At 49.7% G+C, this 15,619-nt stretch overlaps 4 protein-coding genes and 3 non-coding genes across 7 annotated transcripts; 2 read left to right on the top strand and 5 right to left on the bottom strand.

The window, feature by feature from the left end:
- Positions 1–234: 234 nt before the first annotated feature.
- Positions 235–1,170, bottom strand: BDQ94DRAFT_165717 (dual specificity protein phosphatase family protein; the record flags this gene model as incomplete). The annotated part of the gene is made up of 1 exon (XM_026770381.1): positions 235–1,170. The coding sequence occupies one exon, from the start codon at positions 1,168–1,170 to the stop codon at positions 235–237; it is 936 nt and encodes a 311-aa protein (XP_026631621.1).
- A 1,430-nt stretch (positions 1,171–2,600) lies between these two features.
- Positions 2,601–2,681, top strand: BDQ94DRAFT_t22. The gene has a single exon. It is a non-coding gene; the product is annotated as a tRNA-Ser (tRNA).
- Positions 2,682–3,085: 404 nt separating this feature from the next.
- Positions 3,086–3,166, top strand: BDQ94DRAFT_t23. Its single transcript has one exon. It is a non-coding gene; the product is annotated as a tRNA-Ser (tRNA).
- A 2,269-nt stretch (positions 3,167–5,435) lies between these two features.
- Positions 5,436–5,516, bottom strand: BDQ94DRAFT_t19. The gene has a single exon. It is a non-coding gene; the product is annotated as a tRNA-Ser (tRNA).
- A 1,369-nt stretch (positions 5,517–6,885) lies between these two features.
- Positions 6,886–8,873, bottom strand: BDQ94DRAFT_134257 (putative C2H2 transcription factor). Its single transcript, XM_026764434.1, has 2 exons — positions 8,169–8,873; positions 6,886–8,053 (listed from the first exon to the last, which is right to left on the bottom strand). Exons 1-2 carry the CDS (start codon positions 8,429–8,431, stop codon positions 7,528–7,530), a joined length of 789 nt encoding a protein of 262 aa, XP_026631620.1. The 5' UTR covers positions 8,432–8,873; the 3' UTR covers positions 6,886–7,527.
- A 302-nt stretch (positions 8,874–9,175) lies between these two features.
- BDQ94DRAFT_134256 (uncharacterized protein) lies at positions 9,176–10,553 on the bottom strand. Its single transcript, XM_026764433.1, has one exon. The coding sequence runs from the start codon at positions 9,916–9,918 to the stop codon at positions 9,754–9,756; it is 165 nt and encodes a 54-aa protein (XP_026631619.1). The 5' UTR covers positions 9,919–10,553; the 3' UTR covers positions 9,176–9,753.
- A 1,274-nt stretch (positions 10,554–11,827) lies between these two features.
- BDQ94DRAFT_156487 (putative regulator of nonsense transcripts) lies at positions 11,828–15,105 on the bottom strand (the record flags this gene model as incomplete). The annotated part of the gene is made up of 8 exons (XM_026768627.1): positions 11,828–13,099; positions 13,139–13,321; positions 13,352–13,474; positions 13,511–13,552; positions 13,649–13,750; positions 13,856–14,194; positions 14,225–14,846; positions 14,906–15,105. The coding sequence occupies 8 exons, from the start codon at positions 15,103–15,105 to the stop codon at positions 11,828–11,830; spliced, it is 2,883 nt and encodes a 960-aa protein (XP_026631618.1).
- Positions 15,106–15,619: the final 514 nt, after the last annotated feature.

Genomic DNA, 15,619 nt, shown 5'->3' with positions numbered 1-15,619 from the left:
ACTTTGTATTTTTCCTTGGATTCTGGGGCCAGATGTTGACTTTACGAGGCAATAAAAGCACGGCGCCTTCCATCTCGGTATGGTATCTGATTACAAGCACATCATGCGTGAAATCGCGAGAAGGAAAAATGGAAGACTGCTATTTCCCACCCTTACTCTCTAACTCATCGCCTGCTACCAGGCTAGATCTGTCTATCTCCTATGGCAACTACTAGCGGATAATAACATTAGATTTCAGTCGGCCGAACGATCCTGAAACGGTGCCAACGGCTTTCTCTCCGGGTCCAAAGTCCCAATCTCATCAATATCCATGTCATCGGTATCTTGGCTATTGGTTCGCTTCTTCGAGGAAGACGATGTATCCAAGATGCTGGCTCGGCGCACTCTTTCGACATCCCGTTTGGCCATGATGATGGCCTCAAATGCCAACAGTAACTGCGACGCCGGCTCGTCCACGATTATGCTTAATCGCTGCGACTGGACCAGGTCCATGGCCTTCATTGGACTGATATTGAGCATCACCATCAAATAGGCCATCACCACCACAGCCGACGAATGGTTGCCTGTTTCACAAAATACGAGAACCTTCTTCTCGGTGCTCTGGCTCAGGCCAAGGGGAGCCGAGGAAGCGATGTGTTCGTTGATGCAGCGAATTACACTAGGAAGCATGCCAATGAGTTCTTGATTGTCTCGATAATCAACAGAAGTTGTCATTATATCAAGCGCCGCGGCTGCCTTGCTGCCGGAGAGAAGACCTGCCTTGGCCAATCGACTATGTCGGATGCCTAGGAGCAGGGTGAATCCCTCCTGATTAAGCCAACCTCTGTCCGCGAGGCAACTCCAGGGTCCCAGGTGTAGGAAGGGAAGTATTTGATGGACCTGTCTGCGCTTCTCGTATCTCCAATCGCCACCTGGAGAGTTTGTATTTTTGAAGAGACTTATGTTGACCTTGTCAAAGAAACCAGACGGAACAAACTCCCCCTCTGGGAATTGATGCACAGCAGGGTTATCAGAGTCACAATGGTGTGAGTTCACATCCTCGAGAGTCGACCACGTGTATACTGAAGGCTGCAGGTGGGATTTCCCCGAGCTGTACTCTTGAGTTGCAGTGTACTGGGCGTTGGCGCTATGGGACATGGGAAGCTCCGCCGGATGACATGGTTGAGCCATTGTTTTCGCGGGGGCTTGCGTGCACAGCACAGCCCAAATTCAGTTATAGAAAACCAATGACTATTTCGGGCTCTGCTAGGGAAATAAAAGCTTGAAGATGTGAAGTGATTCGGGGAGGAGGAGGAGGGGACCGTCCCTTATAAAGTGGGACTGGGTCAAATTTCAGTGAATTGGGCCTAGTCGTTAGGGGAGGCGGAGGGATTCTACTCCAACCATTGTAGGCCATCTCGTCATGTGTTTGTCTTGTTTCTCTTTCACTTTCATTGTGTGACAAGTTGGTTTCTTCCTTATCTCTTTGTAGGCTTCCGAAGCCAGTGCACTTTCTTTGCTCACAATCTCGTATTTTCGGATAATGCCAGCTTACCAGAAGGGGCATAGTCCTCGGACAGGTTCGATATTGGTTCACTCCGCCGGAGATTCTTCCCGACTCGTCCGGCTTTTGTTGCTTCTCGACGTATCTCTATGCCAGAAATGGCGACGCTCTAAGTAGCAGTTGGCTTGCTCGGTTCTATAGTCACAAGGATGTCTCCGACTGGACAATTGCTGGGCTCTTCTGTGAGGCTTAATGTAAACAATACTTTGTGCCTCTTTTGCTTTATGTTCCTGTATCACCCGGAAAGGAGGCTTGGGTGTTGGGAAGGGGGGGAATATCCCGTGGATCGATAGTAAACTTTGCAACCAGCGACTGGGGAACTCCTGAGCTGCTAATGATAAGGTGAGGATTATGTTGTCGAGATGATGTATACACGACCGGGCTCTCGTCTCAGGAAATAGAGGATATGACTACCCATTCTGCCTCGATTTTGACGTTTTCTGGTTAAATACTTGCCCCAGCAGGCATCGAGAATACTAAATTTCAGTCAACTATGACAGTCTGGTCTGCGACTGATCTACGGTGGCTGGATCTCGGTTGGTGCACTCTAATACCACCACCTTGTCACTCGGTAGGATTTTATGGGATTCTTTCAAATTCGTTCTTCTTGTGTGCGACATTGCCATGGGCGGGTTCACTGCGTAGATTCAATCGTAGGTGATACTAGTGGTACTGATATGTTTATTGTCGTGTCATTCAGCGGATGCCATTTGCGGGACATCATTGGAAGGCGTTGCCAGGATATATAATCTGCTGTGCCCGTGTACTGGAGAGACACTGAAACAACGCCGACCCTAGTAGTACTAGCACTGACAGAGCACATATTCATTCAAGCTGTCATCGGGGGTCACAGAAGTTGCCTAGTAGCATTCACTACAATGTGCTGCAAATACTCCGATGATGAGAAACATTTTGGTCCGGTACAACTCTTCCCATGTGTACCCGTCACTACCCGCACCATCAAAATAACCCCATCAGAATGCAACATGGGGAAAGCTATCTCGAAGATATCCATTCCTAACATGATACAAGAATCCTGAACAAAACAACATCACAAGTCAGTGTGGCCGAGTGGTTAAGGCGATAGACTAGAAATCTATTGGGTTCGCCCGCACAGGTTCGAGTCCTGTCGCTGACGATCTTTTTTTGTTCTTTTTTGGTTCCAATCCTTGTCAGCCACAATCACCCGGAGGAGTGGACCTTGCGGGGAATTGACTACGCAGAAGGTAATAATCCACGGAGACAGGACTGCAACTTGTGCATACTGGCAAAGTAATTTTGGTATGAAGATCATGAAGAAACCCCTTTAATAACTGCCAGAAAGTTGCCTTCTTTTTGATGACCTCCACTGTCACTTGAAACACTTATTCCCGACACATCAGACAACGAAACCGGTGAATAATGCTAAACCTGCCACCGAGTACTCTCATATCGCGCTTGGTAGGGGCTATAGCATGGGAGATGTGCAACCTAAGGTCAGTACATGTACAGCTGTGTCATTTTAGACATGTATGAAAATAATGGCGTCCAAAACAAGCAACAGTCAGTGTGGCCGAGTGGTTAAGGCGATAGACTAGAAATCTATTGGGTTCGCCCGCACAGGTTCGAGTCCTGTCGCTGACGTTTATTTTTTGGTTTTTTTTTTTTTTTTTTTTTGGTTCCTCTCGACCCAGATCTATACCCATCGACACAACCAGGCCGCATAGTCGTTTTGTCATCGAAGGAGTTTGCCGATAGCCTGTTCTTCTAGCGGGCAGTTGTCGATGTCGTTCATTCACAGGGAGACCGTACTGTGCGAATGAAGGATGCCACAATCAAGGAGTTTTCATGCTGACTTGTTTCATTGTCCTGCCTTGACTAGCATGCAGAACTCCAGCTCCCCTTCTTTAGGGATCTTCTTCTGTACCCCCCTGGTAATCTGGGGCAAGCAAGACAATTCCAGCGGATCTCAACTCTAACATAGCGTACGTTCTCTGCGTCGGACATCGGAAAATTGCAATCCAATCACTGCCCAATTGTCGGTGGTGGATCTAAGTCCCAAAGAATGCCTGCAATCCTCGGTATCCAGAGCCAACAGACTATGGACTCTTCCCTCAAAACTGCTTGGACACCATTGCCTCACCACCGCGAGAACGACATGAGTGCCAGACGTCGTAGGTTTCAATATAGTTCGGATTACTTTCAGAGCTTTGCCCTAATCAGTCATCGATGTATGACTCTGGATTGCCGGCCCTATGATTGATGCATTCATACCTATCGATCCGTATAAACAACCTGATTAAAGTGACTGGTGCAAGAGGAGTTGCTAAACTACCAACACGTATACCAGAATGATACGGTTGCAGTTGCAGAGAGCAAATCGTTCTCATAGGTACGAATGTTGTTTATCGCACTCGGATGAAAATAATCGATATGTCAACCTTATGATCTCCAGCTGCCGGATAAAAGAAGCAATTACATGCGGCAGGAACGCACGAAGAGCTGCTTCCGGTAGCATGCTGTGGGCAATGCCCGCGCCTTCCCGATCAGGGAGGGATGCCAGCGATTCTTTAACGTATTGCCGTCGTTCTTTCTCCAGATTATTAGGTAGCTTTCGAATCAGGGACATTTGAAGTTTTTGAAGCCTTTCAGAGCTCCTATCCCCTATTTTCCACCCATAGAACAGCCATCGAACCTCAGCCCGAGACGACTGTGCCATAGCAGCCTCCACTAGCACGGCATGAAGTCATACATACTAACAACAACAATACAGACCGCGCAAGACGCGTATAGATGTCAGGATGAGGTGAATACAAAGTTTTTAACGCGTACTTTCGACACGTCCCCATTGGACAGGAGCAAGAAGTGGATTTTCGCGATTGTTTCAACATCTCGCCCAGCTGAGCATTCCCATTGGTCTGCCAGATCATATCAGATCAATCTCTGAGTTACTTGTCCCGTGGACCTGAAGTACAGACCATCGTCATTCACCAGTCGGGCCGTGACGTTGCGGGCGAGTACTATTGACTTCATAGCATAGCGGAAGATAACTACGAGGTCCTTATAAGCTTACGCCCGATCCGGGAGTTACAGGGAAGTCTACCAAGCTCCTACCTATTCCATGCTGAGCTGTGAGCTATAAAGACTTGTAGTATACTGGACTTTCTGTTCTAGCTTATAGCTTCAGCAGAAAGGTCCCGCGCTTGACCTCAAGAGATTGCCTATATCGCGAACACAACAACATGCAAGTCAGATGAACTAACAGCTTTACCAGAAGATATACTGCATACTGTGTGCTTTGCAGCTGACCATATTTACAGGTAATCAAAGCCAGTCATGTGTGTAGAGTCAGCACGCATCGAAGATGTTTTCAGGCCAGAGGCCATACAAGTACCTCTCGTGCAACCTTAGTGCGGTTCAAGGCTGGCCCTTGCAAAGTGACACATACAGATAGGCTTCTCAGGGAGGCTGCCATTATTGTTGATGCATAGGTCACCGAAAATTCCGCGTTAACGCTCTTATTCCGAAACAGCCGGGTTCATAGCAAATCACCAACAAAACAATACAATCCAGATAAACCCTGCACATTACAAGATACCCGCTTCTACAACACAGCCAGACCTGCTAAACGCGCTGACTACCATGGCCCATCGTATCACTGGCGAGATTCTACCCCCAAATAGAAAGCCGATGACTGAGGTTTCATGCCAGACAGAGTTCCCTTCCGCGAAGACCTGGACGACAATGCAGCTATATCTCGTCAAGCTTTGAAGTGAGATATCTAAACATAAGCTAGTCGCTGCTCCCCATCGTACCCACGCGAATATAAGAAAGCAAAAATAAAAGCCAAAAGGTTATATTGGAGGAAACCGAACAATTGATTTCCCCGGCTGAACTTATCGAAAGCAAAAAACGTCAGCGACAGGACTCGAACCTGTGCGGGCGAACCCAATAGATTTCTAGTCTATCGCCTTAACCACTCGGCCACACTGACTAATTGATATAATACGGCTCAGTATTAAAAATAGGAGACAGCAATCATTCACCGCATTACCTAGCTCAACTCGTACTATGTGGTGCTGCCTTCAGCACCAGGCATCCAAAGTCTTGAATATCAGCCTCCTTCTCACCATTGCCATCACATGCTATGGATATATCTAAAGCAATTTACTTTTGCACACGGCCCTCTCAGACCCACCTCTAAGCGCTACCCCAATTTAGTCCCGACCGATACCACCTCAGGATCCCTACGCGCTACCACAGCGCCTATCCCTAACAGTACATAACCGCCGAATCCGGCGCGACATCCATAAGCCATCAGTTCAGCTATCCTTCTACATAGCGCATCTGTCTCATTTTACGGCCGTAGATCCTCAGGTTAATTAAAGCATGCCCTCGTCACCCAGCACCAACACCGCAACACATCGCATCCTCCACAGACCCGACGGAGTATACTACTACTACCCAGCGCATGCATACAACCAATCACCAGTCAGTAATCTATACCCTCACCACAACCGTAGTATACCCCCTACCAGCTAGCTCTCTCACACCAACAACTTACCCCTAAAGTTCAGACATAGTACTATCTCCATCCACAAGGCTAACAACCAACCAACCAACCAAAAACCCAGCAGAGCAACAAGCACATGAAATCCGAGCTACCTCCCTGAGTCATCCCAGATAAGCACCTACCCAACTACCCAGTCAACAAGCTAGTCCAGGAGTAGATATCCACCGAGAGTGAGTGCTTACTACCGAGACCCCAAAAGTATGAGTCACGGAAGAGTCACGCGCAGTAATCTAGACCGGGTACTATAGTGTCTGTGTCCTTCCTGGAAGGGAGCCACGTTGGGGCTGGCTGGACCTTATGTACTATGTAAGGGGGGGGAGATGAGGAAGTGGGTGACGACGACGACTAACTACTGAGACTCACTAGTATGGGGCTTGTTTGTTACCTGGACTACTGCTGTACATGGCTGGCTAGCTAGCTGGTTAGGTGGTGAGAAGGACGAAAGGATGGAAGGAAGGAAGGATGATCGTGAGGTATGTGTCATATGTTATACGTGGTGAGTAATTTTGAGTGCTTATTAGCCTTGCGGTTACTTGCTTGGTAATAATGGAGTCGGGAGTGGGATGGAAGGATGAATGGATGATGGGGGTGGTAGCCTTGGATGCAAGGCCAATAGATACCTGCCTGCCTGTCTGCCTGCCTAGGCTAGACGGAGGAGATCGTGATCGAGTAGAATCTGAGGACCAGGCCATGCATGTGTCCAGGAATGTATGTGCCGGTCTTTATTACAATTTCACTACGAATGGAGCCCTTGGCGGCATCCAGCTTGCCGTCAAGACAGACAGGTAGATAGATGAGAGCCGTATTTTATGATTTCACCCCACTGACGTGGTGGAGGGACTACGCATCCCAGGATCGACAGCTACGTTTGCATCGGAGGATTTAAGGCACAACTGAAGAGACAAGATTATGGAAAGGTCAGAGGCAACAAAAGAAACGGGGTGAAAACGCCTGGGTATATTTCAGGGAATAATAGGTAATAAGGAGATGGAGGAGGAAATGATATAGGGAAAGAGACAAAGGGTAAGAATCACAAGGATAAATCAGAATAAAAAAACACCACCTGGTCTGTATCAACGACCTCGAGCAAACGCCATCATCTTCAGAGCTGCCTGATCTTATCCATGCGTTCCGAGATGTAGACCGACCCATATGAACCACCCGTAGATGTTGTAGACAAATTTCGCGAAATCAACCATGGCCCATAATTTGCATAATTTGAACGCCCTTTGAATGCAAATTTCATACAGCAAACCATGAGAATGAAGTGAAATGACTCTGAACCAGAGAAGAAAAGAAAAGAAGGGGGAGGTAGGCAAAGCGAAAGGGGAGAGCCAAAGTAGCACGAAACAGGGAAAAGCAACAAATGATAAGAAAGTGAAAGAGCGATGAATCAATACCACTCGTCGAAAACTTGATCCTGCGCATCCAGCTAGCCCTGTGACGTCGCGGTCTGAGGAATCGCCTGCTGTAGTCCAGCCACGATGCGTTCCAACTCCTCCAGTCGGCGGTCCTTTTCCTGGACCTCACGACGCAGCCTCTTCAATTCATTGCGAAGATCCACCCCATTCTCTTCCTCCTCAGGAAGCTCGAGAGTGGCCGGATCATCTCCGAGAGATTCGCGCTTCCTCTTCAAGGCTGCGGATGCCGTCGCAAGAGACGTGGTGCCATCCAGATCGGGCGACGGGGCGATGGGCAGCTCGGACGCATGTCCGTTCTCAGTGTGCATGTGGCGGCGGCGAAGGTGCTCCTTCAAGTTTTCCTGACGCGTAAATCCGTTCCCTGTGCTGCGATTGCAGTCGGCGTACGGACACATCAAGGGTTTCTTGGCATTGATGTTCTTCTTATGCACCTCGCGCTGATGCCTCAGCAGACCGCCAGAGTATGTAAAACCTTGAATCTTGTCGCAGCCGGGTTCCATGCACTTGTACGGACGGTCGTGTTTGTCCATGTGTTTGCTGAAGTGGCAAACCGTTAGCTTTTTTTTGATTCGGGGATTTTGTAGATTTGTCTTTTTTCTTTTTTTCTAATTTTTTTTTTTTTTTTAAATCACAATAATGAGGGTGAACTTACTTCCATTCGCACGGACGGCGAAATGTTGGGGGCGAGTGCTGGCACTCGGGATGGTCGCAGTAGATTTGACCGGCAGTGTTCTTGGGCGGATCCCGCGCTCTTCTCACCGACAGTCGCGGGCGCGTCCCTTCCATGAAGTTCGGAGACAGTTGGTCGTTCATCTTAGGAGCTGGAGAAAGCGAGTCTTGAACAGTGACGAGAACAGAGGTAGGTCCACCGGGACCTTCACTTCGTGGACTAGGATAATCAGAGCCGTCACCCATAGCGCAGCTACAACCCCGCCGTCAATTGCGAAGGGGGTTGGCCCTGGTGGCGTTCGGAAAACGAGGCGGAGAATAGAAGATAGGTAGACGGTGGTAAAGATGAAGAAAGGTCAAGTGCAGCAGGTGAGGAGATGGGAGGGAAAGGGAGTTGATATTAGCTTGATCGTCGAGCTCAATGCGCGTCGGGTGGCACTGGGCGATGGATGGTTGTTTGCTCAGTTCGGAAGGACGGATTGCCAAATTTTTCAGGACGGAAAACAAGGCATCTAGCGACACGCGCACGTGATACGATGTGGCCAGTTGGGAAATGTCTTGGCGGATCCGCCACTGAAAAGGGAAGGTCGCAGTGGTTGGGGAGGGCAATTTATCTGTAAAAAGAGGAGAATGACAGAGAAGATCGGTCGATGTTGGTTTATTTATATGACATTAATAATCCCAGTTACTGGTACGTAGAATCCAACAGCAACAGCAACAGCAACAAGCTTCCAATTTATTTTTAAAACCCAGATTAGGACTCTTTTGAAGGACTCCAGTATTCATGCCTGCACACGTGGTGTGATCGGAGACAACGCCGTATGTGTCTTGTACTATGTATCAGTCAAGCCTTGATGGGCGCCGAATCACGATGGATTGACTGCGGCATGGATGGCAAAAACTTTGAAAGGTCTTTAGGCTGCGACTAGTGAGTCATGCTAGGCAGGCAACCAGATAACTTAACTCCTTCCTATGCTATTACTAGGATCTACCAGAGGTCGGCTTCTCTCTTTACTTCCCTTAATTTCTTTGCTCAGCTTCGACAAGGCCCCATCCGCCACAATCCCCGTCGGGTTGCATGCCTCATTGCTGCCTGCCAATCAGGGCTCTCCAGCACGTGGTCTGCCTTTCCCCCCAGCCACATTGCCGGTTTCGGTAATTCCCACTGTGGCGTCTCGGAAGTCATGGGATCTGCCTTACAAACCCCTCGGACATGCCGGTTGTTGCTGTGTTTGGAGGAGGGGGTTTTTGGTTCATTCTTCGGGTTTCTAGTGTATACATCACAACGTAGAGCGTAGTATACCTTCTATCACTCCTGCGTGGCAGGTGGAGGAAAGAGGTATCTACTGGTAGGTGATAGGTACCTTAGGTACCCAGCAAGCATAACTCCGGTAGCGTTTCTTGCCCAATCCCAAGCCCGGCGTTCCGTCAGGCAAAGAACCTGCTTAAGCGCTCTGGGCCCAAGGCAAATGAAATCCTCGGAAAACCAATTCCCAACACGAGGCAATGAGAGAAAAATAATAATAATAATGAAGGCTGAGACGCTTTACCTGCCTTCCACGCTAATGTCAAAAAGCAAAACAGAAAAGGAAAGGAAAAAGAATAGTTCTACTGCTTACTGACAGGGTTGTTTGTACCAAGTATGCCAACCCTGATCCACTCGGACGGGATCTTCCCACGTCTGACAGGCAAGAGATCATACATTCTAACCAGTAGTAATGCTTAAGCTGCATACTGCTGATCGAAGAGATAGATCTTTTCCTCACCCTCCCTCTTGATCCCTGTCGTGACAATCGCCCTTCCCGTGTCAACGTCAAGATATCTGCCGCCCATCCCTTGCATAGGCGACAATTCACGCCCAAGATGCCTGGACGGGGCGAATCGCTCCCTGCCTCGTTTAGTTTGCCAGCAAATTAAAACTACTAACCTAGTTAGCCGGCGCGCATATCAAGCTGAGACTGTTTGTTATTGTTGTTAATTGTTAGTCGGTGTTGGTTATTGTTGGTATTGTTGCCTGCAAAGCACGGCCACAATCGCGAACCACAAAAAAAGGAACTTATCGTCTACGTCACATCTAAACGGGAGTGATTATCATAAAACCAAATCCTTCGATATCAGATCGTCGTAGGCATCTTCATTTCTTAAAAATAGCATCATCAGACGTATGAGGGGAAGGGGTTCTGATCGCCTTTTGTGAGAGGACGGATCTTCCCCAGCCAGTGGCGCAGCGCCCGCCACGATGTATGCAAGACCATCCTTGTCACTCCGAGAGAGATCTGCATGGACCAGTAGTTAAAGCATCCTTCAGTGATCTTGTAACCCCCCCACCCTCTTTCTTTCCTTCTTCTCCACAAACGAGACGGCCGGTGTCTCCGTGAAATGATGGGATGGATGCGCGTGTGGCTTAGAGGTCTTCCTTCAGTGAATGAGTAGTGCCTAAAATGCATCTCCTGCAGCTACCTGGCTCTAATTCGCGCGTGCTGCTCTTGACAGCACCACTAGATGAAGAATGAATGCAGGTTACTACCGGATATTCTAGACAAGATCGTGGCGGAGTCTTCTATCGAATGTGCGGATCCTTCGGCGAAGGTCGACCGGCGGCCGTATCCGCCATCATCAATTTACAAATAACTGCCAGACAGCTGCTAAGGATGCGAGATATGCGGATGCCTACTCATCCTGCAGACGATCCTCAACTTGGCTCGCATACTGAGACGTATCATGGTGAAGCTACGAGGCGGTGTGGTCAACGAACGACAGTAGTTTGATTGGGATGCGGGACTAAACAGCTCGATTCGAGTCGACATACGGCATTGCCATGGCTCACCAAGTCCGAGACATCCGCGTAAACAGACACACTGGGCAGGCGGTGTTCGGGGAATCATCCTCCTGGTCCTCAGTTGCGAAAATCCAGAGAGAATTACTGCTTCGCCATAGCAATGCCACAGAACACGCGAGAAGGACGAAAGTAAGAAATGGGCAAGAAGAACAAAACAGAAAATAGGCAGTCATAGGATTTTAAAATAGTATCGGGTAAACCAGGATTGGCAACAAATAGAAATGTGTAGCATCATCGGTGATGAGCCACCCTCTTCCAGCTGTCCGCGAAAATGCTGGAACTCACCAGCTTCCTCGAATGAAGTCGAACCCGAGTGCAGCCGTAAGCCAGAAAAATTGCCGGGACATACCACTGACTCCTTTCCCATTGGAAATAGTCGATGGCGACAAACCATATCGATAATGGGCCATGTACACGGGATAATCGCTGCCATTGCATGCCATATCGCAGAGCGTTCTATGCTGTCATCTGACTGGAGAGAATCACTTGTCTAGATGATAGGTAACCGTACGTAGCTCCTGTAGACTGGCATCGTTCCATATGGATAAAAGCAATGCGAAAGAATCCGAGGAATGCCTCACTTCCCACCAGATGGTTGAGGGATGGCTCTCGCCAACGCTTCCCTGAATCTTACAGATGTCTCATGCCTAATGGTGACATGGATGACGTCGAGCAGAATCCCCAGGAATCAATTCATGTTGGAGTGACCTGATGATTCGACGGACGGTTGTCCCCCGAGCTTCGGGAAAGGCTGCAAGCAACTGGGCCCGCTCTAAACCGCGAAGGGTACAAGTGCTCCCCGATCAATCATAGTTGCCCCCAACCTGACTGGCGAATGCAGTCGAAACACTGCGCGTATCATCGTCATCGTGAATGTGGCCTGGCACACCACGAGTGACACGAATGCTAGCAGAGCTTCCGCCAAAAATGCTGCCGTTATCGGGAACTCCGGGCTTGTAAGGCTCCCGGCCTCCGGATTCCACGTAGCGCTTCAGCCGATCGGACTGACTGAGACTGGGCTGCTTGCCCATATCGTTGATGCTCAAGCCAGCAAGGCTGACACCACCTTGGTCGACGCTCTTCCCATCAATGATGCTTCCAGTAACATCGGACTCGGTGGCTGCCACAGATTCTCCGGCAATGCTAGGTGCTCCCTTCATACGGTTACCATTGGCCCGACGGGCTCCGGGAAGAGCGGGCCACGCGTCCGCGAAATTCTGGAACATGGGAGGATAACCAGAGGGTATGCCAACCCCACCCAGGGCAGAGGAGTGGACGGAAGAGACATCATCGGGGATGTAACCAACCACTGAGCCAGTGTCATGGAAGTCATTGCGCTGACCGTTCCTTCCATTCATCAACCCGCTGGTAACATTAGAAGCATGGTTGTAGGCCATCTGGAACCGCTGGGGACCCCGGTATGCCTGCTTAGGTCGGCTGAATTGGATCAAAGACTCTTGCAGGTTAGACAAGGGTCCCTCAACCAGGCAGTGCCTTTCCTTGAAATGCTGCAGGAGACAGTTCCACAAAGGATGCTTCGACAAGACCTTCGGGTTTCCAAGGATGGCCAGGCCATACTTGGCACGAGTGAGAGCGACGTTGAGACGGCGAGGATCACTTAAGAAACCAATACCCTGGTGGTCGTTGGAACGCACACAAGAAAGGATAATGAAGTCCTTCTCACGACCCTGGAAGGCATCGACCGAAGCCACCTCGATCTCCTTGTAATGCTCTTTCTTAAAGGTGCCATTAGCTTGCATAGAGCTAACAATGTAGCTGCGCTGACCCTCATAAGGAGTGATGATACCAATGTCCTGGGGCTGCACTCCAGCTTTGAAGAAGCGGGTGACAATTTTCTCCACGTTCGTGGCTTCAGTGCGGTTAAGGTAAGAGGTTCCGGACGCCGAAATCTCCTCGTTACCCAGGTTCGACCAGAACATCATAGGGTTATCGGCAATGGGCCAGGGGAAGTCGACATCACGGCGGAGACGCTCAAACGAAGAGATACCGTTCTGTAGAGAACCTTCATAGAACATGTTCGACGGGAACTCCGACAGGCACGGGTGCATACGGTACTGAACGTTAAGACGAATAGGGGAGCAGCCAAGAATAACGAGACGTTCAAAGAGTGACTGGTTAAGACCAGCCTTGGCTGCCTTCTTGTTCATGATGACAGGTCCCAGCTGCTGGTGATCGCCGACAAGGACTACTTGCTTGCATCCGAGAACCAAGGGAATCATACATTCTGGCTCAGCCGACTGGGTCGATTCGTCAATCAGGACGGTACGGAACTTGAGCTTCGCCAGACGAGGATCACCAGCACCAACGCAAGTACAGCAGATAACGTCGGCGTTATTCAAGATCTCGCGCTCCGCCGAGCGGGTTAGCTGTTTCAGTCGTTTCTCATCTTGACTGGACAACTCTCCAAGCTCGGCCTTGAGCTGATTGAGCTTAATGAGTTCGATGTTGGTATCGTTGATGCGGACTTGTTCGTGCAAGGACAAGAAGCCAACCGGCGATTCAACGTCCTCTCGCGATTTAGCTGTCACACGCACAGTCTTCAGACCTGTCCGATGGATACGCTCACAAAGTTGGTCAACCGCAACGTTCGAGGGGGCGCACACCAACACCTGACCACCGTTGATCTTCGCAAGATGGTAGATGATCGTAGCCGAGGTCACAGTCTTTCCTGTTCCCGGAGGTCCTTGAATCAAACTCAATGGTCTCTGCAGCACGCTCTTCACAGCGTTAATCTGACTACCGTTGAGTTCTGGAAGTCCCGGAACGCTGAACTTCTTCGGCATTTGGGTCTTCATCGGCGCGGCTGCGACTTCGTGTCCGAGAAGGCGATGGAAAATGTAACCAGACACACTCATCTCATCCACGGCAAATGTTTTCATAGCCAGCTGCATACGATCAAATGATGTAGACTTCCAGACGTAGTCAGCTGTGAAATTGTGCGTGCACTCTGTAGGCACAGACTTATGATCACCCTTTGCGCGCAACTCAATCGTCACTTCATCGGACTGGTTGTTCGGAATTTTAATGACATATCCAACTCCTTCCCATTTGGGCCGCAGTTCGCCGGTATACTTGAGGCGCATTTCATCTCCCACGGCCAATTTAACATCGCCAAGTTCAAGCTTAGGCAAAATGAAGCTAGCCAGATGCTTGTTGTTGAGACCAAGGTCCCAGCGCACGATCAGTCCATCCTGCGATTGGGATTCCTTCAACTTGCGGTCATAGTCGGCCTCGATCTTGACCAAAGGCCCAAAAATGTTCTGATACTGGAAAGCATCATCATAACGCAGAAGCACAGGTGCTGGCTCATCGTCCACAGCCGTGGCCTTCTCCAAATCCGAGAAAGTCGCTTGAGAATTTTCCTTCCACATCTCTTCCAGCTTAGCAATCAACTGCGGACTGAGGTGGCGAGCGCGGAGCTGTTCCTGGTCGGACGGCGCAGCAACCAGCCATGGCAAGAACGAACGGTCTTCAATCAACGGTTGCCAGCGGGAGGTATCCCAGTTCATATCCTTAGAAGATGGCATAGCGGCGCATGGTTGACGGCATAGCAATACGACGACCGTGTCAGACTTGGCCGGAATGAATCCAAGCAGGAACACGTTCTTAGTCCCGCAATTGTAGCATTCCAATATCGTATCCCCAAGCGATGAGGCCGGATGCAACTGAACTTCCTTGTGGCGGGCCCGAACGAGGTGATTGACAATATGGGAGGACGAGGTGTTACCGCGGGCGCTGCAGAACCACTTGCTGCAGGCCAGGCACTTGACTACGCTGCTCGGGTTATGAATGCCGCAATACCTGTGGAAGAGCTCCAAGTCAGTCAAGATGTAACAGAGCAAACGCCACGATATACTCACGCGCATGCATGTGGCGGGAGTTCCTTCTCCTCCTCAAAATGCCCCTGATGATTCTTGTTGTCGGCTGCCTGAGCACTAGTTGTGCTCTCTACATCGTCGTCTCCGGAAGCATCATCGTCATCGTCATGTCTCCGCGGGCGAAACTGGGAAGCTGCGTCGTCCATCTCCGGCGGAATCCTGTCATCAACAAGTGCCGCCATAATGAGGTAGGGAAATAAAAATCCGATGCTAAACTCCCAATAATCGCTACCCCAAATCAAGGCAGAAAGAGCGAAATTAGCGGAAGCGAAAGCGAAAGAAGCCCAGGACACCGAAGATTATGCGGTCATACACGAGTCTGAAATATCACGCGAGGCGATTTAGAAGACGAAAAGAGCGTGGAGGAAGAAACAGCCGTGACTGTCCGAGGACAGAGGCAGGGGATGTTGTGTTCTCTTTGTCGGGGGGTCACCAGTGTGCCACAGCAGAGGGGCAACTGTATATGAGATTAGACTAGAATCCAGTCAGATTCACTTCAGTCCGTCAAATTTAGCGAGTCAACCGGGGGAGAAGATGCCTTACCTTCACGCCACAGAGTCCCTGCCGCCACTGAAGAGCTTGACGCAAGTGAATTGGGGCGTGTCCTGGAAGGCAGGGAATGATGGACAATCCACAGGACCGGATGGTGGATGATTTGCGATCGGCTCAGGCCAAGGCATTCGGAGTCGTTGCCGC

The sequence above is a fragment of the Aspergillus welwitschiae genome, assembly GCF_003344945.1.
Source record: "Aspergillus welwitschiae strain CBS 139.54b unplaced genomic scaffold BDQ94scaffold_2, whole genome shotgun sequence".
Classification (NCBI taxonomy): domain Eukaryota; kingdom Fungi; phylum Ascomycota; class Eurotiomycetes; order Eurotiales; family Aspergillaceae; genus Aspergillus; species Aspergillus welwitschiae.
This window is presented reverse-complemented; position numbering and strand designations above follow the sequence as displayed.